The 15,055-nt window shown below is 36.9% G+C and overlaps 1 protein-coding gene across 1 annotated transcript; it reads right to left on the minus strand.

Moving 5' to 3' along the window:
* Window positions 1-39: 39 nt before the first annotated feature.
* KLHL41 (kelch like family member 41) lies at window positions 40-15,016 on the minus strand. Its single transcript, XM_055572323.1, has 6 exons — window positions 13,816-15,016; window positions 10,211-10,368; window positions 9,980-10,087; window positions 6,770-6,955; window positions 3,985-4,131; window positions 40-1,220 (listed from the first exon to the last, which is right to left on the minus strand). Exons 1-6 carry the CDS (start codon window positions 14,923-14,925, stop codon window positions 1,109-1,111), a joined length of 1,821 nt encoding a protein of 606 aa, XP_055428298.1. The 5' UTR covers window positions 14,926-15,016; the 3' UTR covers window positions 40-1,108.
* Window positions 15,017-15,055: the final 39 nt, after the last annotated feature.

Here is a 15,055-nt window from a genome sequence, read left to right on the forward strand (position 1 = left end):
GTTCAATATAGAAAAGTACTCAAGATTATACTTCAGAGATCCATAGTAAGACTGAATTTTATTGAATGTTTCCATATTTATGATGCAGAAAATAAAGCTATAGCTTTATTTTATGAATATGAACATTCATCTTTTTATGCAGTTGCTTAACAAGTAATAATGGAATACTCCAAGTCAGTTCCAAGTCAGGCCTCTCAGAAAATAACACATGTAAGGCTAGAAGTCAAATATGTCTGTGAAAGCACATGAGACCCATAAGCGATGATTAGTTCATGACTTGCAGACAATAGAATGTAATGGTTTTGGACAGACCGAGATGTCATCTTACTGTGTATGCTAAGAACAAACAACTTGAATGTAGGGTTTTACATCCCAGAAAATAGAATAATACAGTCATCCTTCTTCTATCAGAAATTTGCAAATAGGTAGCTCTTTAAAGTATAGATAAAACTCAAAGCAATGAATACACACCTTTCTCCATACCACCCGCTGGCCCCAAATTCTGCCCCAGCAGTTAAGGAATCAATCCTTTTCCTAAGATTGCCTCCCAATCCTTCTACTACAGATACTGCAGTTAAGGACTTGAAGACTGATTTACTGGTTTTAAATTTAAAATTCAAATGAAATCCATTTATTCCATTTCCAAAGTTTTCTCACAGCATATAATCTTTAATATATTGCACAGGGTTCTTATTATATCTTGAAGCATGAAGAAAGGTTTTTGCTATTAAAAAATTTTTTTTAATGTAAATGTACATATTTCATTCTCCAGTTTCATTTATAATAGAAAAAGGAGTGTAAAGGCACTTTAACAATGCAAATGAAAGGATCAATAAACTCAAATTTAGGAAGCTCCTTTATAATTGATTGAGACAGATTAACAAGAGAAATAATCTGTTCAATTTAATATTTATTACTTTTTTAAGCTCTGATTGTTATATTGAAGATTCAATAACTTTGAGGTTTTGATGCCCACTGCTAATCTCTTGGACAGTAACACAGTAATTTCTACATGGAATCTCTGTATAGGCTTTTTAAAAACAATAAATTAAGGCCCTATTATCCAAACAGACCACCTCCCTATCTATTATGTTTTTCACCTTCTTGTTTATAGCTTAGACAGTTTGAAGAGATTTAACCGTGTTGCTAGGCAACTGGCTCCTGAAGCATAACGTATTTCCTTCAGCATCCCAGCCCATTCTTTTTTATCGTCTTCATACCTGATGGAGAGAAAGAACGTAATAAGTTGTTTTAAAGTAGACAGTTCTATAGATCTCCTGGTATTAAATATTTCTCTGAGAAAAGCCTGTCTGATCTTACCCAGAGGAGGATGCACCTGACTCACAGACTAACACCTGAATTCCTCCAAAAATGTGCATTCTCTGAGCATATACCCGAATTATTGCCATGGTATTTAATCTGGATGCCTAGGCAGTTAAACCTTCTCTGGGAATCAAAGACTGTCCAGTGATGATGAGTAAAAGCAATTAATCCTTCACCTTTGGACTGCTAAAGATGGCTGGTCCCCATGAATCAAGGTCAGCAAAGAGTAACAACTGGGAAGAGCAGAAACAATTAAGTCACCGTGATTCTGATTTCAACCGTACCCATGCACCAGTGTGATGCGTGGCACTGGACACTAGGGGTCACTGTAAGAAACCGTTGTTCTTCCCCTTTACTGTCCTGTGTGAGTACTGCTCTTCGACTTCGCATTTGACCTTAGGGAAGAACTGGTCACCCTCTCTGAATATTCATGAAGACACAGACAGCTTGAGTCCCTTCGAGACCTGTGTGCTTTTCCTTTGCCTGGTGCTTGGTGCCTGAAATGCCATCTCTGCATGAGAAATTCCACAACACTGCCGTCTCTCTGAAGCCTTTCTCGCCTTCCTGAAGCAGAGTTTGTTATGTCTTCATTTCTCACGGTGTTCTTTGTATGGTATCCATTGATGGTAACAATTATCATCCTATGTTAATGTTTTTATATTTATGTCCTCAACAAGCTCAAAGTTACATGTATTTTATTCACTTTAGTATCTTCCCTTCTCCAGAAGCTATCAATACTTGGCACATAGGAAATACCCCCAAATCATTCTATGATGAGTGAATGAGATTTAAAATAATTTAAAAATTAGCTGATGCCTATGTTAGAGTTGAGAATCACTGCCTATTCTTATTTTCCAAGCAAGAATTATTATCCCTGTTTTTCAAAAACCCTAACCTTTCCAGCCCTCCATTATTTCATCCTTTTTTCCTGCCGCTTCCAGTGTTTACCCATCTCACCCTTTTGCTGAGTCTTTCCTCCCTGGGGATCTCCAGTTTCTTTATCTTCTTCCCTCTTTTTTGAAGGGAAAGTGATAATAGTTAACTTCCTTTTATAGCCACTTTCTCTTGCCCTCTACACAGCTAGTTACTGTTACAATAACATAGGGAAATGATGTCTGATGCACAAAATAATTGTTTGGTTAAGCTGCCAGCCTTTGAGCCTTCCAGTTCACCAGCTGGGAATAAGGCATGTACTGGTTCAAGTATAGAACAAATATTATCCATTTTTCTCTCTTAGGCTCAGTGGTATGCCTCCACTGATCACTCCTCCAAAGCTGTACTTATAAATTTAAATCTGCAAGCAAATCTAAAGTATAAATTTGGCAGTTTCTGGATGAGTATAGCCAAAGCTATGGTTTTTCCAGTAGTCATGTATGGACGTGAGAGTTGGGCCATAAGGAAGGCTCAGTGCCAAAAAACTGATGCTTTCAAACTGTGGTGTTGGAGAAGACTCTTGAGAGTCCCTTGGACTGCAAGGTGATCAAACCAGTCAACCCTAAAGGAAATCAACCCTGAATATTCTTTGGAAGGACTGATGCTGAAGCTGAAGCTCCAATACTTTGACCACCTGATGCGAAGAGATGATTCATTTGAAAAGACCCTGATGTTGGGAAACGGGAGGAGGAGAAAAGGATGGCAGAGGATGAGATGGTTAGTTAGAATAACCAACTCAATGGACATGAATTTGAGCAAACTCTGGAAGATAGTGATGGACAGGGAAGCCTGGAGTGCTGCAGTCCATGGAGTCACAAAGAGTTGGATGCGACTTAGAGACTGAACAACCACAAAATATATCGTGAACTCATGCTCACCTCAGGCAACTGAGATCTACCTCCTATAAACTTAGATCAACAAGCATTATACCTAGGCTGAAGACCACACATGGGGGGGACCTGATAGTGACCAGACATCTACATACTGTATGCCCTGGCTCAACTGTGTTACCATGTGACTCTCTATTATGATACAAGTTACACTTCTGCTCCTAAGACCTCTGGATACACTAGTCTCTATTCACTGCATTAGAAACTATGATAAAATACACACACACCTTCTTTATAAATACATTTATTTTAAGTTTAACTGTAAAATAGTTCAATTGGGTAACAGCTGTAAGTGTCATACTTGGGAGACCTGCCCAGCACCTATCTTAGAGGTCAAGTGGATTGCTACTTTTCACTTCTCTTTTAAAAAGCTTTTATAACTGAACACTCTGAAAATTGGCAACATTTTAAAATTAGATTCAAAATAGAATTAATGAATCATGGAAAACTCAAGAGGTTAAATGTTTCTTCAGAGCCCTGTTCTCTTAGGAAATAAAGTACCCTGTGGGAGGAAGGTAAGTGGTTTGGAAGCCTTTACTCTACGGGATGCCTAGAGCATTCATTACACTTTTAAAACTGGAAGGGAGCTTAAATGATGAGTTGTCCAACTCTTAATTACTGATTAAGATATAGGCCCCAGTAAGTTCTTTCCCAAGTTCACAGCTAATTAGAAGCAGTACTTGATTAAGTAAGTGGCAATGTGAAAAAGTTCAATAGATTCAAAGAGTGTTTACCACCAAAAAGTAGTGTACATTTTGGGAAAGTCTGGCTTCCTATGTACTTCAAAACTGTTTTGTCTTAATATTTAGTTCGGAAAATTGGAGTGAAGAAAACTTACTTCCATATGTCATTGACTTCAGTGGGTGCAAATTCTTTAGATTCCAGCTGAATCATAGCAAAACCACCGATAGCATACAGGGATCCAGCCAAGCTGACCAAACTGATGGAACTTCTTTCTTGGGGAAATTCAGTCATTACTTCCCACCTGGGAATCATTGAAGATATAGTTAATGTAAAACTTAAAAAAATGCCAAATGTATTTACTGAATAACTATAAAAAATTAATAATGAAAAATTTTGAGTAGCATAGGCACCCAAAATTAGAAGATTAAATTTGCTACTGGAAAGTATCTAAATATTCCTTTATTTGAAAGATCAAACCAGATGAGATTTTAAGGCCGTCAATATATCAATCCAAAAATACTTCACCTGCATCAGTCAGCACCTTTAGCAGTGGTTATCAAACTGTGTGCCCTGAACAGTGGAGTATTGGGGGGCAATTCTAGGGTTCCTTGGCCCTACTGTGTTGGGTTTCATTTGAATGCTAATACAAATTTTAAAAATCTTTGAGCTCCATAGTGTCTCAAGGAATCTCCAGCCCTTTTTAATAAAGCATGTGAAAATGGTAGTCTCGGGCTCCCCAAGTTACACTAGTGGTAAAGAATCCGCCTGCCAACGCAGGAGACACAAGAGACGCAAGTTCTATCCCTGGGTCAGGAAGAGTCCCTTGGAGGAGGAAATGGCAACCCATTGCAGTATTCTTCCCTGGAAAATTCGATGGACAGAGGAGCATGGTGAGCTACAGTCCATGGGGTCACAAAGAGTTGGACACGACTGAGTGCATATGAGGACAGTTAACAAACTAGGGTTGGAAATTTTCTTTTTAATAATTTATCCTTCATCCTTTTAAATAAAGGATTTATGGGAACTTTTTAATGTTAATGGCTGTATGAAATAGGACCACTGAAGATAAAAATCAATCAAATTAGTTGGAAGTATCAAGAGTCTAGAATGAGTTAGTCATTTTGGTAGCTCTCTTCCAGTACTCTGGCATTACAAGTGGACCTCATAGTTTTTCTCTAAATATATCATCTGTTTAACTATAAAAAATAATATACATACATTGTAGAAAATCTGGAGAAACACGTTATAGAAGAAAACAACTATCACCCATGATCCTATCCTTCAAATATAATCATAAGCAAAACTTTGCTATATTTGTCATTTGAACACATGTATACCTGTGGCGGATTCATTTCGATATTTGGCAAAACCAATATAATAGTGTAAAGTTCAAAAATAAAATTAAAAAAATAAAAATAAAAATGCATATAAATTTTAAAATATCCATCTATACATATGTACTGGAGAAGACAATGGCACCCCACTCCAGTACTCTTGCCTGGAAAATCCCATGGATGGAGGAGCCTGGTAGGCTGCAGTCCATGGGGTCACTAAGGGTCAGACACGACTGAGCGACTTCACTTTCACTTTTCACTTTCATGCATTGGAGAAGGAAATAGGAATCCACTCCAGTGTTCTTGCCTGGAGAATCCAGGGACAGAGGAGCCTGGTGGGCTGCCATCTATGGGGTCACACAGAGTCGGACACGACTGAAGTGACTTAGCAGCAGCAGCAGCATACATACGTACAAAACTAATAGAGTATTTACAGTTTTGTGTGTTGCTGCTTTAACTTCTTATGAGTGTTTACCCATATTATATAGTCTTCAAAAACATGATTTTTAATGATCATAAAAATCCATTTCCATAAAACTTGCTTGTAATTTTCAGATTAACTAAAGTCTATTTTGAACTGTGGTGTAGGCGAAGACTCTTGAGAGTCCCTTGGACTGCAAGGAGATCAAACCAGTCCATCCTAAAGGAGATCAGTCCTGAGTATTCACTGGAAGGACTGATGTTGATGCTGAAACTCCAATACTTTGGCCACCTGGTATGAAGAGCTGACTCCTTTGAAAAGACCCTGATGCTGGGAAACATTGAAGGTGGGGGGAGAAGGGAACGACAGAGGATTAGATGGTTGGATGGCATCACCGACTCAATGGACATGAGGTTGAGTAGACTGTGGGAGTTGGTGATGGATGGGAAGGCCTGGCATGCTGCAGTCCATATGGTCACAACGAGTCAGACATGACTGAGTGACTGAACTGAACTGAACTGAACTGAAAGTCTATTTTGTAATCAGGCATACTTGGTTCCTTAAAAATGTAATAATAGTGTTCTAATTTTTTCTTTATTGCTAAACTAGGAACATAAAAACTATATACTCATCTAGATATATGAGCTCAAAAACTTGAAAAGGACTAATTCTATATAAAGAATATCTGTCCTATATCTTCACATTAACTTTAAGCCAATACAATCTTAAAAGTGGAAAAAAAAAAAAGAGAAAATTATAAAGAACACAAAAGAATCAAACATCTGAAGCATTCATCCTTTACAAATATCACAAACTAAGTGGAGGTCTTTTAATATTTAAAGAAACTACACATTTCAAATCAAATAACCTTATAGAGAGATGTATATCCACTATTGTGTATATAATTATTCAGAAGTATTACCTTTGCAAGGCTAAATTTACAAAATTAATAACAAGTGAGGGCAAATTGATTACTCCAACATTAACTTGAGGGTCATGTATTCCAAATTAAAGACACACATAATGCATCATAATGGTAGGTGTTTCGTACCTATAACACCGAAAGAAACAGACGAAGACACTTCCTCTTCAGTCCTTGCCTCCCTGCCCTCCTCTCCCCTTGTCCAAATTAGAAATTGAAGCATACAGTGATTCATATTCCATAGTAAGAGATAACAGCTTACTTATTGGTGTTGAGGTCAAAAGCTTCAACTGAAGCTGAAAGACCGTCTTCAGTGACACCTCCAGCAATCACAATTTTGCCTTTATGGACTGCCACTCCAAACATGGAACGAGGGATTTTCATTGGAGCCAGATCTTTCCAATCTCCTTTTTTGGGGTTGTAGATAAACACTCTGTTTGTACATTTTCTGTAAACAAAACACAACAAAATGGTCCTTTAAGAATTTTCCTTTTTCGAAAGAAACAACTTGACTAATCACTTAGCCATGGTTCTCATTTGAAATATGAGATATAGTGAGGATCAGAAAAATTCTTAATCTGAACATATGTCACCAAGCAAAGGACAATAATAAATATGAGAACCAAAACTATTTTATAACAATTATACTACTGGAAGGTAGCATCCTTTACTTTTGGCAATTGCCTAGAGGCCCAGGAAGCAGATTTTAATCCTATCTGCTACTAAGTTAAATGGAAAACATGAATAGAGTTAACAAAATTCATAAATTCTTTATTGTGCCTCTGTTACAAAAATGTTTATCCATTTCATTATCTGAATATCCTAAGAATGAATCAGTTAACTTAAAAAATACTTAGGTGTGAATGTACCTAGTTTCAATGTAACTGTAATTTGATGATTCATTACATTTTAGTCTATCACTAATATACCATTGCATTTTAAGAAATCTGGGACTAAAGATTAGACAACTAGTCATCTGAGCTGATGGGTAACGAGAACAATTTTACATGCTAAATGCTACCAGAAAAACCTGGACTCATCTGAATTATCTTTCTAAGGTTCTTATGATTCCATAATTTACTGATGGGAGTTTGAATTTCAAATAAGAATTAACTGGATATATCTGGTTAAGCCAAAAAGCAACAAAACAAAACCTCAACTTTTTTTTTTTCACTAGTTTTATAAAAGACCAGATTTCTGGAGTAGAAACATTTCCTGTAATACATGACTATGAGTATTATCTTAAAACTCCGTTAACTTAAAACTTCTTCAAATTCAGTGGCAAAAACTAGTATAATTCAGTGCTTGCTTTTAGATAATGACTCATTTCAAAGTTCTTGACTCGGGCATTTGTTAAGCAATGTTGTCTTAGTTAATCATATTCTCAAGATGAATATATTCTTACTGACAAGACCATATGCTTCTTACTGACATATCAATTTCCTAGTTACTAATACTACTTGAAGGAAACAATTTAAATTATTTGGCAGGGTCACTATGTTTCCAAAGTCAAAACACCGCTCAACACACATTTTCCATTCCATTTACTGAGGAAAAATGCCCCAAATAAGATTTAGCACTGCGTGTGTTTATAATATGGCCTTCCTTTAAATGTTTATTTAATGGGAATATCTGGCATTAAGGAGGATATCAAGATTTAAGAATATGTTATCATTGAATATAGATTATATAAAAACTCATTGCTTTTTAAAATCACATATTCTATAATATATGTCATTTTAATTGAATAATAACCATTAATTTTTAACTCCAGAATATAGAGTTCTTTAATTCTAGCACATTTCCATATTTTACTCTCCTTTCCTGCTTTGTCCTTAAATTCTTTATTTTTTGCCACTTTATTTATTTTTTAATTAAAGGATAACTGCTTTACTGAATTTTGTTGTTTTCTGTCAAATACCAACAAGAATCAGCCATAGGTACACCTATGTCCCCTTCCTCCTAGACCTCCTTCCCATCTCCCTCCCCATCCCACCCTTCTAGATTGTCACAGAACCCCTGTTTGAGTTCCCTGAGTCATACAGCAAATTCTTGTTGACTATCTATTTTACATATGGTAATGTAAGTTTCCATGTTACTCTCTCCATACATCTCACGTTCTTCCTCCTCCCCTCTGCCCGCCCTCCGCCCGCCCCGCCCCGTGTCCACAGGTCTGTTCTCTATGTCTGTTTCTCCATTGCTGACCTGCAAAACCTACAGCCTATTATACAGAGTGAAGTAAGTCAGAAAGAGAAATATAAATATCATATTCTGATGCATATATATGGAATCTAGAAAGATGGTACTGATGAATTTATTTGCAGGGCAGCACTGGAAAAACAGACATAGAGAATAGTCCTTAAATTCTTTATTTCTGGCTTCCTTTCCAGGACTGGACAACTCTTAACCTGGGCAAGTGATACAAACCAAATTAGGTGGCATTTTCAGGGGCAGGAAATTTGTTATCATTATTGAAATCGAAAATCATTATTTTACCAAACAGGCTACTGGCTTAACAGACTTCTGGAACACTCTGAACTCACTTCTTCCATAAAATCTCTTTCCTAATTACCTATCCCTTGAGAAGTAACTAAAAATCAAGTTATATGAAGCTTCATCCTCTTTTTCTCCTAAGAGACTGGGTGCTACTGAGTATTCCAGGTATATTTCTTTTGTTTGATCAGTGTCTGTTTGTGACCAGTTGTTAAATATTTTGAATATCATCTGTCCAGGAATAAATATGTGAAACATTGCTGGGGAAAGAGCTGCCTGCTTTTCAGTCACATGTTTTTCAGTTTCAAACTCAACTATCTAAATTCTCTCTTATGAATGTAAAGTACAAAATCCATGATTTTTTTATACACTATTGTTTTAGTAGCTATATTTTAAATGCTATATTAAAGATATATGCTTAATTTTTATCTATCAATACTTAATGGCTAAATCCATAAAAAGTCCACTGGTTTTAATGTAGTAAAATATAATTTTAAATTAGCCAAATAAAAGACTTGATTATGCTCCTAAATTCTGCTTTTCCATTGTAAGAATGCTTATGATGGAGCTATTATGCTCACTCCTAGCAATATATTGGGCATATACAAACTGACTTCAGCAGTTTAATAATTTTATACAGTTTTCCTTCATAAGTCATTATTAATATCCTCCAATAACATTTCAAAACTTTATTTGTATTTTTTTAATTTTATTTTCTTTTTAAACTTTACAAAATTGTATTAGTTTTGCCAAATATCAAAATGAATCTGCCACAGGTATATATGTGTTCCCCATCCTGAACCCTCCTCCCTCCTCCCTCCCCATACCATCCCTCTGGGTCGTCCCAGTGCACCAGCCCCAGCATTTTACTTCCAAAATGTTATAGGTGAGAACCAAGTATCATTCCAGTATAAACAGAAAGGAACCCTTGTAATAAAAAATCACCTGGATATAAACCATAAGATTTTAGGGTACTTACTTATCATCTGTCTTTCCTCCAAGACAATATATCATCCCCTTATGTGAAATCACACTATGGCCATAGACTTTGATAGGAAGCTTTTTAACTTCATTCCATTTGGCTGCCCTAAAATCAGAAGATGATAGGATTTATATGCTTTCAGTAAACTTCAGGTTCTAAAATTATGATTTTGTTATAGACACCCATATACCTGAATGCTTAGGAAATGAAAATATCATGCCAACTTACGCAGGATCATAGCATAATACTGTATCCAGAGAAGCCTCTGTTTGAAGGTCTTTGCCTGCAACTACATAGATTTTGTCATCTATCTCTCCCAGACCGAAGAGACACCTAGCTGAAGGCAGAGGTGGGAGTCCAACCCACTCAGATGCTACATTATCAAGCTGAAAGAAAAAAAATATATGAGGAATTGTGAAGCTTGTTATAGGTGTACCAAAAAATATGCTATACTTTGTTGTTTAGAATTGATTGAGATAGTAGAAGATCTCATAAGTTTAAAACTATAACTCAGAAAGGATCATATTTTACCTTTGAATTACCAGGAAAAATGAGAAAATCCACACAGCCTACCAAAATAGCTAAAAATACTCAAACCTGGAGAACTTGGGAAAAGGAAAGCGAGAATAAAATAGTCGTCAGAGATTAGTTAGAACTGTTGAGATTTCTTGTCAAACTTTCTTCCCACATTACCTTGTTCAGGTTTGAACAAGGAATCAATACTTCGAGGACATTGGGGAAATAGATTGCCACCGTAGGGAGGGTCACAGTGTGTGAGTGACCCCCTGCAAGCTATATTTAACATGCTCCAAGCTGGCGCCCAGGACAGCTGGACCTGTCGCTCAGTTCACAGACAACTGGGACGTTAGATATTATCTTTTTTTCTTTCCTTAAACATTTTTAAGTTCTCCATGCTTCACTTTATTACTTTAGATACAGGCAGGTATTACAGCCTATAACCTCCCAGGTTTTGGTGGGAGTCATTTAAAATGCTCTTTTCCTTCCCTCCCACTCTTTCTCTCTTTCTGATTTAAATTAGAAAGGAATTCTGCTTGTTTTTGCTACTGCCAATTCTGCGAGCCTAAGACAGCCTCCAAGAGCCCATGCTCTGGGATATGTGATTGATTCTAATATGGCTGGCGTCAGCTTTAGGACTAACTATTGGTAATTTTAAGATTTTCCACTTTGCATTTTAGGACACCAAGGCATAAGAAAGCTCCTTTCTGAGGGAGTGCAGTCAGAGATTTGTTGTTCTCTCTAGTGCTATTTCTATGAAGCAGAAGAAAAAAGGAAAAAAGCCCAGAATAACTGGTTACCAAGAACAGATGCAGATATTCAAGTCTGTGGTATATCCAGATGGTGATCACTAATGTATTCATTTTTGAAAAAAAGTCCTTTATCAAGAAACCAGTAGGTAGTATAAAAGCAAAAATAATGACAATTATCAACTTTGGGGGATTCCCTGGTGGCTCACTGGCAAAGAATCCATCTGCCAATGTAGGAGATGCGGGTTCAATCCCTGGTCAGAAAGATCCCTTGGAGAAGGAAATGGCAACCCACTCCAATATTCTTGCCTGAGAAATCCCACGGACAGAGGAACCTGGTGAGCTACAGTTCACGGGGCCACAAAGGAATCGGACATGACTGAGTGACTAAACAACAACAAAGGAATGTTTACTCTGTGACAGGCTTCATGCTAGGTGCTTTATACAGGTAATCTACTTTAGTCCTCTCGTTTGTTAGCTCTGATTTAGAGATGAGAAAACAGGCACAGAAAGGTTAAACAATTTGCTCAGGCTCGCAGAGCTTTTAAGTGATACTCGATGCAAAATATATAAATTCATAGGTTTTCTTTTTTTCTTTTTTTAAATGGGAGCAGCAGCCATCATAATCCCAAATCAGAGGGTTTACTGCCCACACCACCCAGTGCTGTCTACCTTCCCATACTGCCCCCGATAGGGCACTTCCTACAGCAGACTGCCTGCCAGGTGTTTTTACAGATGAGTTGTCAAGCCATTTAACCTCTCTGGCTTCAGTTTTCTCATCCCTAAAATTAGAGTTTGGACTCAGAGTACTTAAGATGTGGTGCTGTTCAAAGATTTGATGAAACTGGTAATTCTATGGGAAAAAACCCTCTCTTCTCTAAATAAAAAAAATTATCATAATCTAATTCTAGTATACAATCAAAGGTCATATGAATCCTGACAATACATTTTAAACAGAGGTGACAAGTAGAAAATACAAAACCTGAAATTCTCACACATTTTCTTGTGAGTCATAATCCTCTTTCACAGTCAGGTGTTTTTATCCTGGCTCACTGTTTTATCCTTGTCTCACTATTTGTGCCTTTTAAAGGAGCAAGGCATAGGAAATGATAGGGAGTTGACCTTTTCAACTTTGAGTAACTGTTTTTGTAGCTACAAGGAAAATCAAGCATGCTTCCAGAACCAGAAATGTGAGGCGATGTCAATAAAAGCAAGGGTAGCGATAGGATAGAAGGGACTAAAGATAAGGCTAGAAGTATTCTTTGGATCTGATTTCCAGGTTATTTGTATTTTGACGTAATTTTTACTTCCTAGATATATTATTGTCTTTTCAATTGAATTTACCCTTTCTGAAATTTATCTGAATTTAAAACTAGCCCTTAGGAAGTTTTCTGGCCCACATTCAAATACTTATGATTACAGCTTCTACTGTTATTTTTATATTTCATAGTTAACATCCTTTAATAGAATTTGGAAAATTAAGAAGCATGATTGACATGTATTATTACATTTTTTTGAGATTAGTAGAAGCTGGTTAAAGAGTGTGTTTTATAAATGCATGGTATGTCACACAATTTGAAATCACTCAGTGACTGTGGTGTGACATTCTATACTTACTTATCTTTGCCCTTTCGAATTCAAGGCCCATAAACTACAGGCCATGAGTAGCCATGACCTAAACAAACCCTTTTGAACTATCTGTAAGCTACAAAGTACTGGTATTGGTATTAAAGATAAAGTCACTGATTCCTTCATAAACTGGTAAAGTATAATGTGTTGGTAACATGAAACTAAGTCCTTTCAAACTACAGAGAGTTTGTTTAGGAGGATCTCTCTTCTTGGAAATTTCTATGGTTTCATAAAACAGATTAAGTTGCAATCATGTCTAAGTACAACTCTGATCCAAAGAAATTTGATCATTTACCATAAATAAAAATTTCTAAATACAATTAATCGATTCAAACTAGTGATGTTTGTATAGACAGTATTTCCTCAAAGGCATTCCAAAGCGTGTAAAATACTTATACAAGTTCTTTTCACTTTCAATAAAATTGTATTTTAGGCAGTAAACCATAAATAAGAGATGAAATACTACCTCTGAGAATTTCAAATCAAGCAAACTTGGAAAAAGGTAGAAAATCTGATCAATTAGAACTTTTTGTAAAGTGTAGAGTACTTTGATTTTTGGAAAATACCTATTTTTCAGAAAGAGGATACAAGATTAAATTTTGTTTTTACTAAAATACTGGACTTTAAAGGATTACAGTTACAACTATCAACTATAAACATGACATTTTAGGTAAAAGAGCATAAAGAAGATCATGAGCCATCACTTGTACATGAATTAGAACCTCATTCTTCATGAAAATGTTTATTAAATATTAACAAGCAGTTAACTGATCTAGATATTTGTCAGTACTCTAAGGAAAATGCAAGGGACTGGCATAGGACGTCAAGTATTGATAGAACACAGTACAAGCAGCCTAAGTAATTCACAATCAGCTAACTAGATGGTGACTAACATCCTTTCCTCTATGTCTCTGCATATGTGAGGACAGCCTTTCTTACCTGGAAGAAGTAGGACTGTAGGGGCTGATCTTTATTTTCTTCATCCACATACAGCCCTCCTACCACATACACCTGATTTTGTTGGGTAACGATGCTGGAATGATTTCTGGGGATCTGCTCAGCCAGCGCAGTAAGGTAGCATTCATTTTCCGTGGGATCGTAAGCCACAGCAGCTGTGTCATTAACCAAGAGGATGAGGTCCTTGACAAACATTCCATGCCTGGGAATATCATTCAGGTAACCAGGAAGCAAATCTTCATCACCAACATCACCGTTCACCTCACCAGCCCCAGCCTTCTCTGTGTTTTTGCTAGGTTCTGGGAGTTTGCCTGCAAAGGCATCTTTGAGAACTTTGATTTTTTTCTGGAGTTCTGGGTTGCTTTTAATTATATCATCTTTTTCAACATGATCTTTAAAATATTTTTCTGTCATAAGGCGAAAACGAATACAATCAAACACTTCGCTAAGGTTTTTAACCCTATTTTCTTTGTCTGTTCGCACCCATTTCATCACTGCCTCAAATACTGCTTCTTCCTTTTCTACATTTAGGCTGTCATTGGAAATGACTGAGATCAGCTCCTGCGGAGACAGTTGCATGAAGTCCTCTTCCTTACAAATCTGTACAAAGCGATCAGACACAAATTCACGGGCAGAGATGGCAAGTCTCGGGCAGTCAAGAAGAAGTCCTAATCTTAGAATAGCTAGACAGTTACCAGGAGCAAGTCTTTTCTGAAGATAAGAAACGCAGACCGTGAACACGGAGGGGATCTGAAAGCGGCTGGCCAATGCAAAAATATCTTGCACGTTTCCGTCGTTGAGATCAATACTGGCAGAGTATAGGTACTTAATGATTAAATCCAGTACAGCAGGATCCACATTATCTAGTACTACCTCCTTTTTTTTCGCCTCATCAATTTCAGATAAAAAATACTCACGGAAGTAAGGACTACAAGCTGACAAAATCAATCTGTGGCAAGGAAGACTTTTGTCACCTGCTTTTAGGGTGCAATCGATGAATTTTTTCTCATCCAGGAGATCTTTTAGACCATCCTGAAGAAGGGTGGATTGGTAAAGCCGCAGTTCCTCTGCGAGTTCCCGCTGGGAATCCATTTTGTGAGTAACCTGGGTAAGGAAGGGGACACTAAGGCCTTAGCTCCTCACAGCACACAGGTCTAGCAGTAAAAAGGCAGATCAGTGTGCTCTGCCCAGCTTGAAGCCTTTGCAATTTAATCCCACCAGC

This window comes from Bubalus kerabau, chromosome 3, assembly GCF_029407905.1.
Source record: "Bubalus kerabau isolate K-KA32 ecotype Philippines breed swamp buffalo chromosome 3, PCC_UOA_SB_1v2, whole genome shotgun sequence".
Classification (NCBI taxonomy): Eukaryota; Metazoa; Chordata; class Mammalia; order Artiodactyla; family Bovidae; genus Bubalus; species Bubalus kerabau.

Excerpts from the sequence above, each read along its gene's own strand:
- KLHL41 (XM_055572323.1), bottom strand. The coding sequence starts at position 14,925 with ATGGATTCCCAGCGGGAACTCGCAGAGGAACTGCGGCTTTACCAATCC. Across the intron at positions 10,369-13,815 it reads TACAGTCCTACTTCTTCCAG|CTTGATAATGTAGCATCTGA; the intron begins GTAAGAAAGGCT and ends TTTTTCTTTCAG. Across the intron at positions 6,956-9,979 it reads GGAGGAAAGACAGATGATAA|AAAATGTACAAACAGAGTGT; the intron begins GTAAGTACCCTA and ends TTTTGTTTACAG.